Below are 20,069 nucleotides of genomic sequence, written 5' to 3' on the forward strand. Positions count from 1 at the left end.
GCCCATACACCCTCACATAGCCCGGTGAAGGGTCTATGAATAGTCTAATTTCAAATCGAGCAAAACTTGGCTCTGGTTTTTGGGATGACTAATGAAAACTATTCACAACTTGTTGTAGTAGGTCATTGAAAGCTCTTGGTCAGCACTGGTATAGCATAAACAGTTCAATACAAACTCCATTACTTACTTGGTTCAGTGGGAGGTGCCAATATTTTGTCATTGATTGCCAGTAAGAACTCTAGAAGTACTTCCCACGTTTGTCTGGTCATGTGACGACTCTCCTTGGCAACGCTTTGAACAGTTCTAAGTACCCTGTGACATAGTATAATTTGTTTCTGACTTTCACCTGCAAAATCCAAATGTAGAGAGTCCTATTTACACAGTCATTTTCCTTCAGAAGAGTGACATATGGGGTCTTTGTCACTACGAGTGACAACCTTTAGGTCACGAGTATTTTCCAGCTGAACTAAGTAAAATATTGGAGAATAACATAATTATACCATGTACCAGCGCCAATGGTATCAAAGAAAAATCAGGGAAAATAATGACAATTTTGAACATTTTGAACACAGCAGAACCAGTGATATAGACATGCGTTGTCCTGACATAGACATGCGTTGTCATGACGTAGAACGACCAGAGTATATACTCGGTATTCTTTGTTCTAAATGGCTCATGCATGGTATAATACTCAGTATCATAACAAAACAAACTGACACATTATATACCTATGCTCACCAAATAAATTTATCTTTCTGATAGACATAATCTTTCCACTATCAGTGTAATAATAATACACATGCACTGTATCTTACTTGGATGGAATACTGGTAAATTATCCACATATTTGGATTTTGCTCATTTACTATGCTGTAATACACCTACATAATAATCTTTATTTGTCCAAATAATTTGGAATGAATTGAATGGTTGTCACTTAGGAGCTCCCATGTGCCCCAGTGTTGAAAAGCAGGAGGAAACCAGAGTACCCACAGAAAACCTGTGTTGTTTGGCAGGGTCAAACTGAGCATTACCCTTCTTACATAAAGACCTGGTTAATTTTTAATCAAACCCATCTGGCACTGGACAGGTTCGAACCCTGTCTGCAGTGGTAAAGGCACACTAAGCTTCTAAAGGAGAGCAAAATGATGTTAGAAGTTTCAGTGAAGAGACCTTGAATAAACGTATTCAATGATGCAATGAAAAAAAATATTGTAAAATGATACAATTATGCAGGTTTCAAAGTTGGGAATTTTATCACAAGTGACTAAATTAATTCAATTTATAATAATTGAGTGTTCTCCACAGATAAAAAAAAAATAAGGGGGTGGTTAATTTGCATAAATATAAAACATAATAATTTGAATATATTTGCATAAATGTGCAAGCAGTATATTATTATACATGTAGACTAGCTACTCAAATGATCCACCACATTTTACTTTGCCTGTGGAATTGTAATAGCAGGGCCTGGGCAATACTTATAGTTTAGTAGTAAAATATTTACAAATACATAAAGTCTGTCATAAAATAGACACAGGTGGATGGGTGACTGGACACCTACTAGCTTTTCATTAGCTATCTTCCAGCACCCAGTCGCATTTGTCATTTTCATTATTTTCGTTTCATTTGTATTTATTTATTTATTAATTTGTGTTATTGCGAATAAAGAACTTATATAACCCCTTGTAAAACAATGGGTAGTCCGCTGTCTACCATAAACATGGGCGGAACACATCAGATTTCTGAGCAGCTGGTATGAAAATTTAAAGGGGCAGCAACAGTTTTAATGGGGTGGGAGCAAAATTTAATGGGGCAGGCTGCCCCGTTAAAAGGGGCCATGGAGAACACTGATTGAAGAATACAGCAACTCCATAAATATGAAATGGTGTCAGGCATTACAACCAATGTCTGTCCTATGTATACAATACTACACAACTACTATATTGTATTGTACATTTATGGAATATCAATATACAGTGACGTTCCTTAGTTGCAGACACTAAATAGTGACATCTTTCTGCTTTGCAATACAACAAACATGTAAAATGATTACTACATTGTATTCTAGTCTAGCTGCTAGACCTCGGATGTTCTTCCGATATAATATGACACACACGACTGAACATCACTATCGAGGATGGAACATCCGAGGTCTAGCAAAAGTCATCTTCGCAGTTCAGGGATATAAATAACTGCCAATCAGAGAACTGCATTGACGACAAGCACAAACAGAGGACAATAGCTAATTTTTTCATACATATTTAGCTTAAGGAGGGGCTTGTAAAAATAACCACCAATGCTGTCACTGAAATGTGTGAATGACAACGTCTACACACTTATCAAACTCATAATTACCATAAACCGATAAGATATACAGTAGTTAGTAGTTTGTAATTATTGAGGTCATGGGTTATTGAATATATTAACATATATATATGCATACATGGCCCAACCCACGGCCATTATGTCATCTTAATGGAATGTCAAGACTGTAAATGACATTAGCTACATGTTCGGGCAAGCCCTCACTGCGAACTTAGTTCGCTTATTGTATCAGAAGAAAGCCCGAACGTCTTGCAGCAAGACTAATTGTATTCATGCTTTGATTTCAATGTGAAGAAACAAAACACTCACCTATTTCCCTAGGTTCAAACAAATTCACCAGGTGTTTGAACATTTGCTGGCAGTATGGGTTGGGATCACTTAGTATGGGTTCTGGTACACTTGGTTTTGGCTTAATCAAAACAGACAGCCACTCACAGTAAATGTTGACACAGTCTCTGATGCTATCATGTTCAGAAAGGGGAAGACTCAGTCCATAACAAACAACCTAGATTGGATTACAAGAATATATCAAACTAATTATCAACAGGGCAGAAACTATCTCAAGAACATGCAATTTCTTCGACACTTACAAATCTGTTTCACATGATAAAGTCAATTGGCTGATATAATTATGTATACACTCCAATATGGACCCATGACGATAATCCTGTTGAAACTCTGCAAAGCTTTAGCTTTCTAACTGTATGAGTTTGCCATTGCAATAAAATAGCAGGGTTGTGCCTAAATATATTTACTAGTATTGCAATGTCAATGTGATAGATACAGTACTACATATGTCACTATGTGTGCATACACTACAGTGTAATACCAGAAACTTGACTGCATGACTCCAAGTGTGGCTACATATACTCAGGGTAATTACACTCATATTTGTCATCTTTTAACTGCACTTTCACTCAATTTGCTTGTGAAAGCACAACTGCAGTGAAAACATGCAAGTACTTGTGATACCCACACATCCTATTGTTGCTATTCAATCAAATAATACAGTCACTGTGTGTGTGTAAGACTTTGGATTTATCCCTTCTTCCTAGACAAAAACATACCCGTATTATAATTTAATTTTCACTCTTTAAGCTTCAAACTACTTGGATATTCTCTTGGAGACTAACAGAGCTATTTTCCCAACACTTTGCTCAATCACATTATATGAAACATTGCTATGTCGAGTATTTCTTCATGAACATTCAAATTTACAAGTATCATGGTTTGTTTTTTTCTGTAGCATGGAGGATGGGACTGTATTGATTCTGAGAGAGTAGCTGTGCCATATACCTTATCAGCGTTTCAGCTTACTTGACACTTTTGCCATGATGATATTATGTTCACCAATAGTTCAATTGATTATTGACACATTATGTCACATGAGATGAACAGGCCGGGTGGTTAGTTAGGGACTGGTTTGCTTTCAATTTGACGAGTCACACAGGGAAATCGTTTGTAACTGCTAATATTGAGGTTTCTGGTTATTAAAATTTGACAAATATGTTTGATTACTGCTTCATCTTGAGACTGCGAGGAGCTGAAATAATATGTACAAAATATATGTAAACATTACCCAACTGGGCATGGGTGTGGACCTCCATGTTCACATTCATCACAGCGGACTGATAGCATATATATCACCTTGCACTACCCACCTCCATAGTCCAGTGGACTTGTTTTTCTGACTGTAAATTACTCTCTTTAACAGCTGCATTAGCGCTTGTTGCTGTTAGACTGAGACTGGACGCAAGATGCTTAACAACTGCAACGGCAACTTCTTTGCCAACTCCGCCCGGATAATTGTCGAGAACGCTGCGATTATTTCTATCATTTTGGATTGCAGTCTGTAATGAAGCCCACTCAGAATACATATTGAAACGCTCTCTAAAAGTGTCTCTATTGAAAGTGAAGACAGGATAGAGAATATTCACGCCATTTTCCGAAATGTTTATCAATATTCATTACGCATCCACCTTTCATTGAAATATCGAGTCTGAATATGGCGGATCTAAACTGTGCGCACACTGGTTGCGCATAGAGGATTCCCGTCTGACGACAACACTGAAAACGAGGCTTGCGGGATTCCCTAGATGTTCAATGTTTTTCTGTACCAACAAGCCTCATGTGTCAGCGACCGAATCGTGTTTACAGATCTATCATACCCTTTGTATGTGACGATAATAATGGTAACAACAACTAATTGTATTGAGATTCGTTTACGTTGTCACTACAAACAATTGCCTATTCGATCAAAACTGAAACTCGCGCATCCTGTGAAATGTCATAGTATTGTGCACTTAAACAAACATACCAAACTGACTAAACCCCTGGTGTTCAGGGTTAAAAATTTAATATTGTTCATCATAAACAAATGTTCTAGCGTCCTTTCATATATAAATACTTTCTTTTTCTTTTCTTCTTTCCGCTAACACCTTTTATTACCTTTACTTCGTTTCTAAGAAACTCTTAACAACGGTGGTGATTCAGCTGACAGTTCAGAAAATCTTCCCTTGGTGTATTAAATTGTCGCTCATTGCTATCGGACTTTTCCATAGCGTCGCTATCCTCTCCATCCGTGTCGGTTCTTTCATCATTACTCGTGTTATCCTGTCTATTTTCTTTACGCATCTCTTTAGGTTTCTCCCGCTTTCTATCGCCACTTCTTTGAAGAAATGTAAGAATAAAACTTTGCGATTTATCTTCAGTGGCAGCTGTTTAAACAACCAGTAGATGAAGAACAAAAATACAGGTTATATGATGCTTAAAAACACAGAGTAACATTTTCTTCAAAAAATACTTTCAAATATAAATTACAACAATAAAACGAATGAGTATGCTTCAGTAAGTAGGATACAATATGTAACACTTCGTAGGCAGCAAAAATTGCATCCAAACCCTTCTAAACTCAGCCAGTGCCCCTTTAAAATTAGACCAGCTTTATATATATATATATATATATATATATATATATATATATATATATATATATATATATATATTAATGATTATCTTTCCTATAAGCTTACAGATATAACAAATGTTTCGAAGACTCAAATTTTGCACGTTGTAAGAAATTATGAAATAAGCAAAATCTCAAAGCCGGATAATATAAATTCTTTTTTTTTGAGAATTGGAACCTATGAACCATACATGATTTGTAATACTGCCAGGAATAACTCGTAACAGAAGTGGACGGAGCTTGAGATCGCTTACATTTTGACAAGTTTCAGGACTTGAAGACTTGTCTCAATTTTGTTGTTGTTGTTATTATCATTATCATCCCTAACTTTACAATCATCATCATCATCATCATCATCATCATCATCATCATCATCATCATCATCATCATCATCATCATCATCATCATCACCACCACCACCACCACCACCACCACCACCACCACCACCACCACCACCACCCCACCACCACCACCACCACCATCATCATCATCACACCATCGTCATCATCGTCATCGTCATCGTCATCGTCATCGTCATCGTCATCGTCATCGTCATCGTCATCGTCATCGTCATCGTCATCAATTTGAAGGGCCACATAATTTCTTATTTCACCTGGCAGATTTTCAAGTGTTAATTGACACACTCAGAACAAATCATACTGAAAAAAAATCATCAAAAGTTACAGATACTCTCCTTTAATCTGTCTACATAATTTCCATCCATATATCACTGAATTTGCCTTTTGAGATGGGGATGGTCAGATTTTAGAACTTGGGATTGGGGGAGGGTCACATTCTAGGAAAAGGAGTAGGGGGAGGGTCACATTTTACAGTTCAGACCCTAAATCCCCTAGCCCCCTTGTAATTACTGAAGGCTCAGACAAGTCCTCAATGACCACTTCGATATTGCTTTTACAGCTCCCTACAGGAGCGCCCTCAACGTACCGTTGTAACTCTAAAAATTGCATGTTCTGATTACACTCAGGCTTCATACACAAACCTTACACCGGCAAGCTATTTTCATTACTTGGTCACGCTGCCACCAGACTTTAATACCACACATAGACCCGCAGAAAGAAAGGGGAGGGTTTAAATTCTTAAACTTATAGAAACCGTTAATACATTCTCTATAATGTAGCCGTCCTTGACGACGTCTGATTTCCACTTACCATGTTTCCCAAGGTGACGATCACTAATACCTGCGTTTGCTGCTGTAGAAGTACTTCTTATTCTGAAGGAATGTGTACCAAATTTCGACGGATTTGGGATCACTAGCCTGACTTTTCCTCGTACAATTTCTCTTACTGTCTGTCTGTCTGACTCTGTCTCTCTGTCTCTGTCTCTCTCTACTATTAAAGGATGAACACTCTCTTCAAAACATGGAATACATTTCAGATAGTTTCAGGTAGTTTGTAGTATTGATGGACAAAAACGAAACGAGGCAACTGTCATTTAAAATGTTAGGGTATCTATACCTACTTAGGCTCTGAGTTCTGATCTCCCCGATTTTTGTCTTTGGTAATTTGTGATAATTACAGTCGTATTAAAGAATTTTGTAACATATGATATATCATTTGGAAAGGCCATATAGTGAGATGTATATAACATATTAAAAGGTTCAAATTGATTAATACAATTATAACCAAACAGTTGTATAACAATGTATTGAGAGTACAATTGGGATATTGACGACAATTTTCAAGTACCTTATAGCTTCGATAATATGTATAGTTTGAAAATTTATGCCACAAAATGGCCTCCTACAAGTGTCAATTTTCAAAAAGGTGCTCACCATGGATGAGCCCCTCCCATAGACTCCCCACTAGCTATCACAGGGGATGCTGATTTACCATATGTTACAAGACTCTTAAAAATGACAGAGATAATCACAAATTACAAAAGACAAAAGCTGGGGTAAACAGAATTGAAAGCCATAGCAGGTACAACGTTTAACACTGATGAAGTAAGGCACTTTCTTTATTAATCTAGAATTCTAAACTGGTAGTGTATTACGTATTAAAAACTTCATTACTAATACTAGTCTAGTCAAGCCATTTGATCGAATACATATATCTGTGCTCGCCCCAACCGTGTTCATATAGACACTATGACGTCGCCGCGTCCCCATATGATTTTAGTTTAAACAGACTGGAGGTGGAGTCCTGGTTGGGCATTTGCATATCAGAGCAGTAGCGATGATGACAGCCTGTCAGTTTGTGATGGATTACTACTGAAATGCACCCTTTGCGCTTCGTTCACTACAGGGTCACACCACAATTTAACACCTTTTGTAACCGTCTTGACTAGACTGGTATTAGAATTCTAGACTATTTCTTTATGTGCTACACTTGTTTATAGCATTAATATCAAGTGTAAAACTATACTGTTTCAGTTGGTTTATTTACAAGCCTGTCATGTGGCCTTTCTAATGTAGTCAATTACCAAATGAATAAGTACATTTTATGGTTGATATGGATGCTATAAAATGATTGTGGTACATACAGGCTTTACTTGTATATTATGGGTTGTGCATATGCCTTAACATTTTTCATTCACAGTGCCCTTTTTTCGTTTCGTTTCGTTTCGTTTCGTTTCGTTTCGTTCGTTTTGTTTTGTTTTCTTTCGTTTCGTTTAGTTTTGTTTTGTTTCGTTTCGCCGAATACCATAAGCCATCGAAGAGCAAAATAAGTTGTTGTAATTTGAAAATGAAACGTGGTGGTGGTGGTGGTGGTGGTGGTGGTGGTGGTGGTGGTGGTGGTGGTGGTCGATTAAATAAGTTATCGAGGAGCAAAATAAGTTGTTGAAAATGTAGTGGTCGAGTCAAATAAGTCATCCATAATTATGCCATGCATACCGCGCCATACAAATTCATTTGAGATTGTACAGAAAACTATCCCAAATTTCAAATATAGACTGGTAATGGATACTTGTTGTAGTTAATTAATATTGATTAAATAACATAAACCGATTTCAATTGCTTGGCTAAATGCACATCTGTCGTCGGAATCAAGCAGCAATTGTGGTTATAATAAAACACATATTTTCACAATACTAACATAGCTTTTTAGTTGCTTGTTGTTCTGACGTCAGAATTGATTATGAATTGTAAACACGTAAACTCACCCGGAGTGTCGTCACTTGTAGAGCGTGAGGTGACGTAGCAGAACAAATAAATAAAGGAGTCCTTGATCACTGCCTCCAGTCAGCAGCATTACCAGTCTAGTGATCTGTAAGTGACACGAATTAATCAGCTATAAATCGGCGTGTACTGCCAACCCAAGGACACTCTTTCAAGAAGGTACAATATGTGATCAGCTGGTATACAGTCTAATCACAACTCGGAATCCACAGCATGCAGTCTTGTAGCGCATTTCCGCACCTGGACATTTAATAACACCAGATCTGCATGAGCCATATTGTTACACATTGAATAACCAGCGAATCGGGGATGTATTCTTTTGTAAACACGCACTGCTATCGCAAATCTTCCTCCACTAGAAGGTAAGATACCGAGCTGTATTTTAATATTCTACTTTACTTTCGCACGTTCTAAAACCTTACATTTATTTTCTAAATTTTAATATCGTCACATTAGCGTTTACAGGAACCTAGCTTCATCACTAATCATACAAATAGTTAGTCGCACTTTACTTTGAAATCTGTGTGTTCGATTTCGTATTCTTACTTTATATTATATTACATTGACCCATCTTTAATTTTTCACCTGTACATGTTCACATCGACATTGACATGATTTTTGTTCCCGACTTTCTTTCATAAATATTTACATTGTTTGGAAATACAACTAGAGAGAGACATTAATAGTGCTCAGTAGGGACAAATTAGTGACAGCGACAGCTAGCTTAGGCGAGTCATCAATAATGGCGCCGCGCTATAAAAACCGTGAAGGTCCGGATAGATCTGCTAGGCACTTTAGTTTATGTACGAGAGAACGTTCTACATGTAAGACTGACTAATTTTTTCTAGAGTTTGATGATTGAGTTTGTGATGTAAACGTTGGAAAGACGAATTATCAAACACAAATGAAATCTGTTTTACCACTTGACCTTTGACCTAACACAAGTTGTACATGTACATTCGACGACGCCCTAAAAATATTTACCGTTGTTGCTACCTGCTTGTTTTCCACTACCTTGAAATTGAATGTTTCTTGAATCTCAGCTATGTATAAGATTCAATTCAATGTCTATATATTATCTGAACCACAAGTCACCGCTCTATTATCTTCATAGTAAATAGCTATTACTCAACCGAGCGTTTAATGCGGATCAACAAATAATTCATTATTTTCAGTGTAGGACTAGTACTAGGCTCGTCTACATTGATTTGACACTCGCGTACAATTCAATTTGGATGGAAATGTGAAGAAGGGTTCCTTGCTTCTTGACGTGACGAGAAAGTGTTACCTATAGGTAACATGTTAATCTTCTAGTTTTCATGTTTATTGAATAGACGTCGACAGCCCTTAAACCATGGCTTTTAAAGACTATATTTTAGTTTCTTATTCGAGTAACTTATTAGTCTACTTTCTGAAGCATGCTTTATTGAGTGAACTACTGTGTGAACCCTATACTTTCAAAAGAATAACCCATAATATCTTTTAAATATATTGTTAAAGTAGAACATTTACACCATCGGGTAATTACTATATGAATTCTGAATGACAGGAGAGCTCTACCTTGAGGTAATACAAGGCATTTCATCTAGGGACGGTCTCAAAATGTTTCACACGCGTACATATAGCGAAATTCATGCCTTAAGATGGGGATGGGTATGCGTGAGGTTGGCTAAATTTTCGCAGGATATTGAGGATACTTTATTGAGGATACTTTAAGGATATTGAGCTTATCAGATTATTGTGAAAGAAACTTTAGTACAAAAGCTGTAAAATCCCTTTAACTTATAAAGTTTTGTACAGTAAATATGATAATCAGGGTGGCAATGAGTTATTGTATGTATTAATGACGTATGGACAGGAAGCAACAGTTTGATATTTATTTGCTTTTCAGCATGTAATATTACACTATGGACATTCGTGATGCGCGCGTGTGTGTGTGTGTGTGTGTGGGGGGGGGGGTAAAACAACACTTTCCAATTTTGCTTTTTCACCTTATGAAACATTGTGACACAGTCCCTTACTATGCTCAAGTCAGTACGATAATGCAGTGAACTTTAATTAAGAAAGTCAAATAGCCATGAAAACCCGTCAATTCGTACGTGATTTGAAAGTCCCTATATTGAATTTTAAACCAAAGCACAAATTGATAATTTTTTGAGGATTGATATTCAATTTCTCAACATTTATGTTTAAAGAGCTGCAAGAGAATTGTATCTAGATCTCGGGAATTTTTTAAACGACGATATGTCGCTGCTATTCATCTTTTGCCACAAAGATGGCGTATTTAATTATATAAAATCTTTGGGCAATTCGCTAAATTTTGGATAAGAGAAATAGGGAGACATATAACCTAAATTAAGTTTACCTGAAAGACAGATGTTCTTTTTACAAAATGTGACCTCACGTTCTATCAATATTCCCTTGTTACAATCGGAGTTAATGCAATGCGGCATTCTATTATTTATATCCCAAGGACAAATAGAACTAGAATAGTATTTCAGGGAGAGAGAAACAAGCACGAATTATATACTAGGGTTTTGCGTATGTAATTGTGAAATAATTTTGCTGTTTCTGACAAACATTGACGATAGATGAGATTCAAGTCTCTGCATGATTGTCATAGTCAAATGGCGTCATTTTGATACAATGTACTTTAAAAAGGGTGGACATTAAGATTCAGTTATGTAAACACTAGCTATAATAATATCCTAAATATTGAGTATACTAATGACCCACAAGCAATCCCAGTATAATAATAATCTTGGCATTTCGAATTCATATTCTTTGACAAAGCTGGGGCTTAGGAAATACATATGCATGCCATATTCGTATATTTATATATTATAAATAACAACTATATTATATCATATATATGTGTGTATATTGTAATATATATCCATCTGAGTTTCACGCTCCACGGCGATCTTCAGAAGACTGGTGATCGCTATGAAGCTTGAAACTCGGAGTTACAGCTCTCCCATCAATATCACCATATAATACACTTAGCACTGTTTACTCCAGCACACGCATTTCTTCCATACTCAGTTGTTGTATACAATAACCAAACCACACGCAAATATCATTTAACATAATTACACCTTGAGGGTTTTAGGCATAAAATAATTTGATATAATTTTAATACTCAATATCGGTTTGTGAAATGCCATGTCATTTTCATTTATCCGCGACATTTGTAATAGACAACCCGGAAGAGGTCTTTTTCAATTAAATGATAACCTTTGGAATCTTACAAAGTAGATTGCCATCTTTTATGCTAGACAAATTACTGTACGTGTTAATGGAAAAGGGATCAGCTGCAAATATAGTCCTGTATATACTCTTATTAAAACGGATTGTATTCGTGTGATGTACTGCAACATTACTTCCATAGTAATGACTGCTTGAGGAATTAAATTCAAACTTTCGAATACTTGAAGGTTACGAGTGTCTTTGACATATCGCAATTCAGTGATGGCAGAGTGGCTGCTTGATCCTAATCATCCACATTGTTGCTGTTACCAACGGTATTGGTAACGTTTTTTGTTCAAATTACTGATTGTTATTATACCTGCTCGAGTGGTGACCAGGTTGCTCGATTGTAATTTTTTTTGCGGTATACTTAGAAGTCTTTTCCACATTGTTACCCGATGCTAACTGAATTTGGAATGTTTACTTCTTTCCAATTGTTGTTATACGCTCCATACGCTCCATACAATAAGAAAACAATTTAATCAGTTACTCGATACCATATGTTTATACTTCGAACATGTTTTGTGATATGCAAACAATTACAAGGATGATTACTACTTTTGTGACTCAAAATGAGAAATGCGTGTTTGCGTGTTAGTATTAATATTTTTTGTACCAAAATGTAAATGGAACGATGTATACATCTACATTGATAACTTCTGACTGACTTAGTTCGGGATTGATGACCCTCGGCGTTAACACTATATAATGAACGTCCAAGGGAGACAAGAAAATGTAGATGTGCAGTTATTTATAAATAAACATGTATAGTAAATTTAGTATAAACTCCGTTGCAGTATTACTACCGGTACAGTGTTAATTTAAGCTCATAGCAATCTATAAACAGTATAGTTATTTCAATATCAATTACACTCCCTAAGCTATCAATCTAATGCAACCATAATAGCTTACATTACCTGCAGCATAAAGATACATTGGCTTGGCTGATATAAGGGGATGGTTAGCCAGTAGTGTTCTGACATGAAGCTGCCCTTTCCGAAAATATCTACATAATTTGTAATTTTCCTAGATGGTCCCTCCTGCTTAAATTAACTGTCTATAAAAGCAGTTCGGAATGATAGCCATCTGGACAGCCTCCAAATGTATAACATGCTGAGCAATGTTGTATCGTTCATATGCTAAACTGTCAGTACACACAGCACGTCCAAATAAAGTGTTTAATAATTCAGTAAATCGACAGATCTGATAATAGACTTTAGAAGAACACACATCGAAGTCACTTTATGCTGTAACAATATCCAACTGGTTGGCCCACATTTTGAATATGATCCACCCATCTAATCAGTGAGAAATGTTAGAAGACTATATCGACAACAGAATCATAGCTTCCCCTTCACTCTGACGCTCGACAGAAACGATATTTTCATTAATTAAGGGAAATAAGGGCGTTTTTTTGTTTATTTTTTAAAATAGAAATTACATTTAGTAATTTGTCGGAAATGAGATATTCAATGTGCTTTTTTGTAACAGTCATATCAAAAGACTGGTATTGTACACATGACATTTATGTCAGAACTTGAAAAGTAGCTCAATTTACTAATTTGAATATAGGTAAGGGCTCAAAGCCAACGATTGGTGTTTGCAAAACAGTTCTGCAGAATCTCAGTTTTATGCTCTTCATACGTTTCGCAGCTCTTGTACTTAATCGGATTTACAACGTCGTTGCTGGAGAATTTAGTTCCCCCAGGTGCCTATATTCCTAGTTGCTTGTAAGGGGAAATATCTTTGTATATTAAACCTAGCCTGTTTGGCATTATTGCGGAATAAAACAATCCATGAACTTTGGTATTTAGTCGGTTCATCCCATTCCGTCTTCATAGAACTATAGTCATTGTATTGAAGAATTCATCAAGTTGAACGCGAAGTTAGAGAAAAGGGATAAGTGAAAACAAGTTCAAGGTAAAAAAAAAATAACAACGAAAACAAATGCAAAATAAATATTTGAATATTGGAATGAAGAGAATCAACTACGAATTCTACTTCCCCTAAAATTCCAAGTTTTAAGGTATTTGTCCGTCATTCTACCTAGCTGATCTGGAGGATGTGAGTATGAATACTGGATGTTAACGTCGCCCGTGTCTATCAGGACGAACAAAGTTGTCCTGCCAAACGATCACGAAGACGCCATATGGTAGACCTCAAAAACATACATTTAAGACATGTGATACAGTTGTTAAATAGATTAAAACTTGTACATTGTAAATTTACGTCTTATGACCATATAGTGTTAGGCACGAGCACGTGACTCTGAACCGCGAAAATATTCCTACGTGATCGATTAAAAAGATTGCAATAAAAACAGTAATATCACTGCAAATACACTTGTGCAAAGAACACATACGACGCCCAACACATGCCGCTCGTGAATACCAGAACGCAAACTGCTTGTTCACATGTATAAGCTGGCCATTTTGTACTGGTACGTCTGCTAGTTCAACGCGAACTAAATATCGCTAAATATATACCATGTTGAATGAAAACACCAAAAATAACCGCCTAAGTTAGAACATGTATACTATAGATTTCTTTTATGACTATTTCAAGATGAATCGAAGAATTCTAAATTCCGTCAAATTTCCACGACTCCTCTATAAATATAGAAAGAGAGTGAAACTCTGTCCGCTATCTTACAATGAAATATACGAACACTGTCTAATTTACAACACTATAATTCCTCAATGCACAGCGAATCGGTCAACCACGAGGGAATTTCAGCTGACGTCAACAAAGGCCAGCGCGTGCATCTCGACTGTGTTGTCAGTTATTACTTTTAGATTGAGTGCGTGACATCTGAGCAGTTATTATACCGAACATTTTTGATCAGTCAACGTGACTTGCTACAGTTTCTGGCGAGTAGAAATCCCAAATATTGTAATGTAAAAGTGTAACTGATGACTTAGTCAAAATGCACGCACTTGTCTGGAAGCAGTTAACCAATCACGAACAAAGCCTTGGTGACGTCAGCTGAAATTCCCTCGTAGTGCAGTCATAGTACCCCGAACAGTCGTCAGTTATACTTTGTCGTGCATTTAACGTAGTATTAGGCGTCTTGTAAATAAAAATCTTAACGTTGTAAATATTACTTTGCTCAAGTTCAGATGGAGGGGAAAATCAGGGATGACGTGTTTTGAGGTAGAAAAATTAAGCCCCATTTTAGAATCCAATATGGCCACTGAATGTTGTGTTACAACTATATGGGAAAAATAAAAGACAGACATTGTTCTTGAAAGCAAGATGGCTGAGATCAAATGTTCTACTGTTATATCAAAAAGACCTGGAACAACTTTCATATTGCGAATTTTCGATAAATTTAAGAACTTTGTCTGAGGAATTAGTCCCCATGGAGCATTCTACCACTGGCATCATTTGAGCAACTGTACTTTGGTGTTATAATAAATTGTCGTTTTACCGACGTTGTTCATTCAGCAAGGGCAGAAGCAGCCTGGCACACTAACTTATGGCACAGTTGTATTTGGCTGTCGAATTAGTGTTTGATGCAATCAGTTTTAACACGCCTTAGGGACTGGCCAGCCTGGGAAGGGATGGATAATGAATTGGTAGGGGAGTAACACTGTTTTTGAAATTGGCAGGTTTTGAAAATAATGGAGGGAAGGGGGGATTGTGTTTTGGATTGTAAATGAAGAAAAATCCATTTTACAGTGAAGGCATATAACCTTGTATGAACAGTGGTATTTGTTCTTGTCCCCGTTTCTCACCTATATTCTTTAATATTACCTCAGACCACTAGCAAATTTAATGGTCTGAAATATTACTTAGCACAGAGTTATGTTGAAACATAACTATACATATACATATACATATACATGTATTCCCTAAAACTGAGTCTATACTTTCTATTTCGGACACTACATGTTATCGACACTACATATCATCACATCTCATCAGAGTCTAGTGTCTATTATACATAGTAGGTATGGGCACCTAACATTCTCACACATACCAGTTGACCCAGAGGTCACTCATGCAGTCAACCAACAATCAGATGCACCAACCTTTTACTGCAATAATGGTATTAAACCTTAAATACTCTTAAAGTAGAGACAAAGTCTCCCCCTACCAATGGTGCTACCATCAGAAGTGCTGACCTTTACTATGATACGATACCTTTTAAGAACACGCACATTTCAACCCCGTGTACAAAGAATAGTTTCTGATACTTGATGGTGCTGTCTTGTAAAGCTTGGTGACTGGTGACTTTGGAACCGAACACATGTACAGTAAGCGGTTAGAATACATAATTACCTTGAAAGGGATAATCGACAAATCGTTTATACAAGTCAGGGAAAACGCCTTGATAACATCTAAGAATCAAGAACTCCTTAAACTTCTGATGGACATCTTAAAAGCTTGTAATCTTGACGACAAGGACGTGATTATGATAAAAAACCTATGAAGTGAACCAAAGTGAGAATTTATAAACACGGATTTTTTTGTAGTGTAGGGATTATATTTGGCTTTGAATTTGAATTTCGATTGATATGTAATCTATCGAAAAAGAATCACATGCTGACAAAGTTAACAATCCATCACATGTTGGTGACCACTACATTCACGCAGTTGCTAATTAATATTCCAATTGTCCAGTTGTACGCGTGTTTGACATACATGTAATGTTGACTATAATCTCAGTTTCCAATCTGAAAGTAAGAGACGTGAGGAAACAATAACGTCATTGTTTTATATAACATTCCAATTTGGGGATTAATATAGCTATTGGTGGTAATTTAAAGTGTAAAGACAAGGTGGTGCTGTGGTGCTAGATCCATCCATTTTACTAGAAAGACGAAAGAGAATCTGCAGAGAAAGAGATCTTCAGATTTGAAGACACAGATATAGCCTTTAGACTAAGTTTTATGGTATTTCAGCAATGAAATAACAGTCTATAAATGAATACGTTTTTGTAAAGAACTTCTACAATTCCCAATTCCCAGAAAAAAAACATGTCAACATTGTCATCAACGAAGTGATTGTACAAATCAGGTACTAGATATACATGTACCTCGTTTAGATCTTATCTAAAATAAGGGACTTTTGACCGATATTTTTAATCCGTAGAATACGAAAAGTTGGAATTCCTATTAGACCTTATTTTATACTATGTTGATGATAAATTTAATTTACTATCTAGAATATATAAAAAAATGAATTCCTGGCAAACTTGTCGTTTCGGCGCATACAACTGCCCTGGTTATATTGAGTGGTTTACATTATATAGAGACTATTTTAAGAGAAGAGATGCTATTATTTTAGCAGTTAAAATAAATACTAGCACCCATGTTAAACACACGAACCATATGGCCAAGAAAAAGGAACGCTTTCAATTTAAATCATTTCAGACCCAACATCATGTTACTATGGTAAATCCATTACTTACTATAATTGTGGTCTGTGCAAATATGTGACTCGATTTCCAATCATCGACCACACGCACCTTTTTTGACTGGAGTGGTATCTGCTTCCACTTGTTGTACGCTTGAAGTGCAGATGCTTTTTAATTCTATTGGGTGATGTTTGATTCCAATCTATGCTTGTTTTATGTCATAGCAGGAGTCCCTTGCGTTGGATAAGAAGTACAGAACTCTAGGGACTTCCCTTGTTTGTACAAACCCTTAATTGATATAATGGTATCGGTGCGGCTTTTTATGAACATGAGTCATTATTATATACTGTGTTTGCAATACAAATCTTGCTTATCAAAGCATATACGAAGTATTAATTATACCACACTTTATTATCACATTTTGATAAGCAAATTATGTCTTATATGCGATGTTTAGCTCCCGTATGGGAGCTGATGTCGTGGTGATGTCTGTCTGTCTGTCTGTCTGTCTGTCTGTCTGTCTGTCTGTCTGTCTGTCTGTCTAGAAATTTTGTTCCACTGATATCTTAAAAAGTACTGAAGCAAATGTTCTGCAATTTACTATGTGGCAGTGGCAGGCTGTAACTTAGTGCTTATTAGTTTTTGGTGGGAGTGGCTTGCATTATTAATGATAATTTGCATATTTAATGATTTTAAAAATGGGGCTATAAATGCAGAATGGCTACATCAAATTCAACGAAACTTGCTACATCTATGGATCATACAAAATATTATTAGTATTAAAAGACATTAACTTGTGTCCAGTTAATTTAAGGGATAATTTGCATTATCAATAAATGCTTGTAACTCGGGTTATGCATCCAGAATGGCTTTATCAAATTTGATGAAACTTGCCACAGATATTGATCATACAGAGATATGATAGTTCTTAATGGAATTATGTGCTGTCAAGTAATTGCTCACTTGTATAATTAACGAACTTTGGCATTTCGCGCCTATACCAAGAAATACTTTGCCAAATTTTATGAAACTTGCCACATATATTGATCATACAGAGATATGATAGTTCTTAATGAAATTAAGTACTGTCAATTAATTGCTCATTTGTATAATTAACGAACTTTGGCAATTAGGGCCTATAAAAAGAAAGCCTGTGCCAAATTTGATGAAACTTGGCCACAGATATCGATCATACAGAGATTTGATAGTTCTTAAAAAGACAGAACTGCCCTATATAAAGAGGATTATGGCTAATCTATGCAAATGCGGGAAATTCAAACTGCTGTACAGAGCCCGAGCTTCTGGGTCTTGTTTTCAGCATTTTTCTGTGCTTCGAGAAACACACAGGTGATGTATCATGTACAAATTGTTTGTGAATGTCGTAGGATGGTAACTTGATACACAAATTAGTTGAAAATCAGTCTGTTTGTTTCATAGAATGAAAAAACCTCTCCAAATGAGACAAATTCCCCTGCAAACAGCTGCTTAGATTGTATGTTATTCAGGATTATTCAAATATGCGGCATTTGCATGTGAAAAACCCAGATATAGGGAATGTTTATATTTTGGTGATTACTTGCCAGTGAGTCATCACAAGTTCTCCACCTCCAAACATACAGTCAGTCATATGCAAAAATGGTCCCAGGCGCCGCCACTTGCATGTTTAATGAAATTTAGTGGTGTCAGTTACTTTCTCATTTGCATAATTAACGAACTTTGGCAATTAGGGCCTATTCCAAGAAAGACTGCACCAAATTTGATGACACTTGCTAAAGATATTGATCGAGCAAAGATATGATGTATCATGTCAATTGCTAATTTGCATATTTGATGAACTTTTGCAATAAGGGACATATAGCCAGGACTGTACTGAATTCAAGTGAACTTGCTACATATATTGATTACACAAAGGTATGACAGTACATAAAGACATTTCAAATTCTCAGCACATATCATTAACAACACATTTCCCCTCTACGGGAGCATTTTCAGTTCATCTCTGGTATCTTCTAAACAGCTTAAACTCAAAAAACACTCTGCAGGTTGGCTTTATGTTTGACACAGACGTGCCCATAGGTATCAAAGAAAGGTGATTCGATTATTAGTCTGTGAAAATCAATTTCAATTTCCGTAAGAATCTCTTTTATAAGGCATTAATCACTAGGCCGATTACAGACAGCTACACTTGATGGAGATGTTAGTTTGAATCTTTCAGGTCAAAGTGACGAAGAAATGGTTCCAACAATGTATATTTTTGGTCAAAAGACTTAAAACCCGAAAGCTGCTTTAGATGATTAGGATTAGGATTGTTGTCAAACCTGTGAATATTCATTGACTGTGTTTTGTTGATATAAGGTTAGGAGATTCCTTTGTATGTTGATGAATATACACATTAGGTACATCCATGATTTGATGGTCAAAAGGCGTAACTGAAAAACCCCGAGGATTGCCTTGCAGGAAAGTTACGTTTATGTGGTTTTTTTTTGGTTGGGGCTTGTTACTGATAAAATATTCACATTGATGATGATTTGCAAATGGGCTCTCAAATTTGATTTAGTTAACAATCACTTGAACTCAAACACTGCAAGGCAGTATGGTATGTAATTTGGTTTGTATATTGTATACGTAATGTGTATAAATACAAAGAATTTCACACAAATTATCAGTTCCCGGTGCGCAAATTTGGTTTAAGAGTGTGGTTTTGTAAAAAAAAAACACTTAAACCTGAAAAATATCTTGCCAAAGGACAAGTACTCCTAAACAGGTATAATAACAACAACATTATGCCTATGATATCTATATTGACTAGGATGATTGGTCTCAAAATAAGTATTTTGTCAACCTCAATTTCTTAAATATCAAATAGCCACAACTACGAGGTTAGTAATACCAGGTGTGCTACAGTGAAATTGGCACCACTGTTGTTTCTGAACAACGGAACGGCCGTAAGAATATGGATCCGAAAACTAATCAATTATACATTTTCTTGAGTCTAATATTGTATTATGTTATTACCAATTTCCAAA

The 20,069-nt window shown here is 36.2% G+C and overlaps 1 protein-coding gene across 1 annotated transcript in view; it reads right to left on the reverse strand.

The window, feature by feature from the left end:
• The window catches only part of LOC144453773 (ral GTPase-activating protein subunit beta-like), a 36,674-nt gene extending 32,346 nt beyond the window's left edge, over window positions 1-4,328 (reverse strand). The window contains exons 1-3 of the mRNA XM_078145123.1: window positions 3,990-4,328; window positions 2,638-2,833; window positions 188-346 (exon numbers count right to left, since the gene is read on the reverse strand). Of these exons, the coding sequence (XP_078001249.1) occupies window positions 188-346; window positions 2,638-2,833; window positions 3,990-4,205 (571 nt within the window). The 5' untranslated portion in view covers window positions 4,206-4,328. The remainder of the gene's footprint in view (window positions 1-187; window positions 347-2,637; window positions 2,834-3,989) is intronic.
• Between the last annotated feature and the right edge of the window lie 15,741 nt (window positions 4,329-20,069).

Source organism: Glandiceps talaboti, chromosome 2, assembly GCF_964340395.1.
Source record: "Glandiceps talaboti chromosome 2, keGlaTala1.1, whole genome shotgun sequence".
NCBI lineage: Eukaryota > Metazoa > Hemichordata > Enteropneusta > Spengelidae > Glandiceps > Glandiceps talaboti.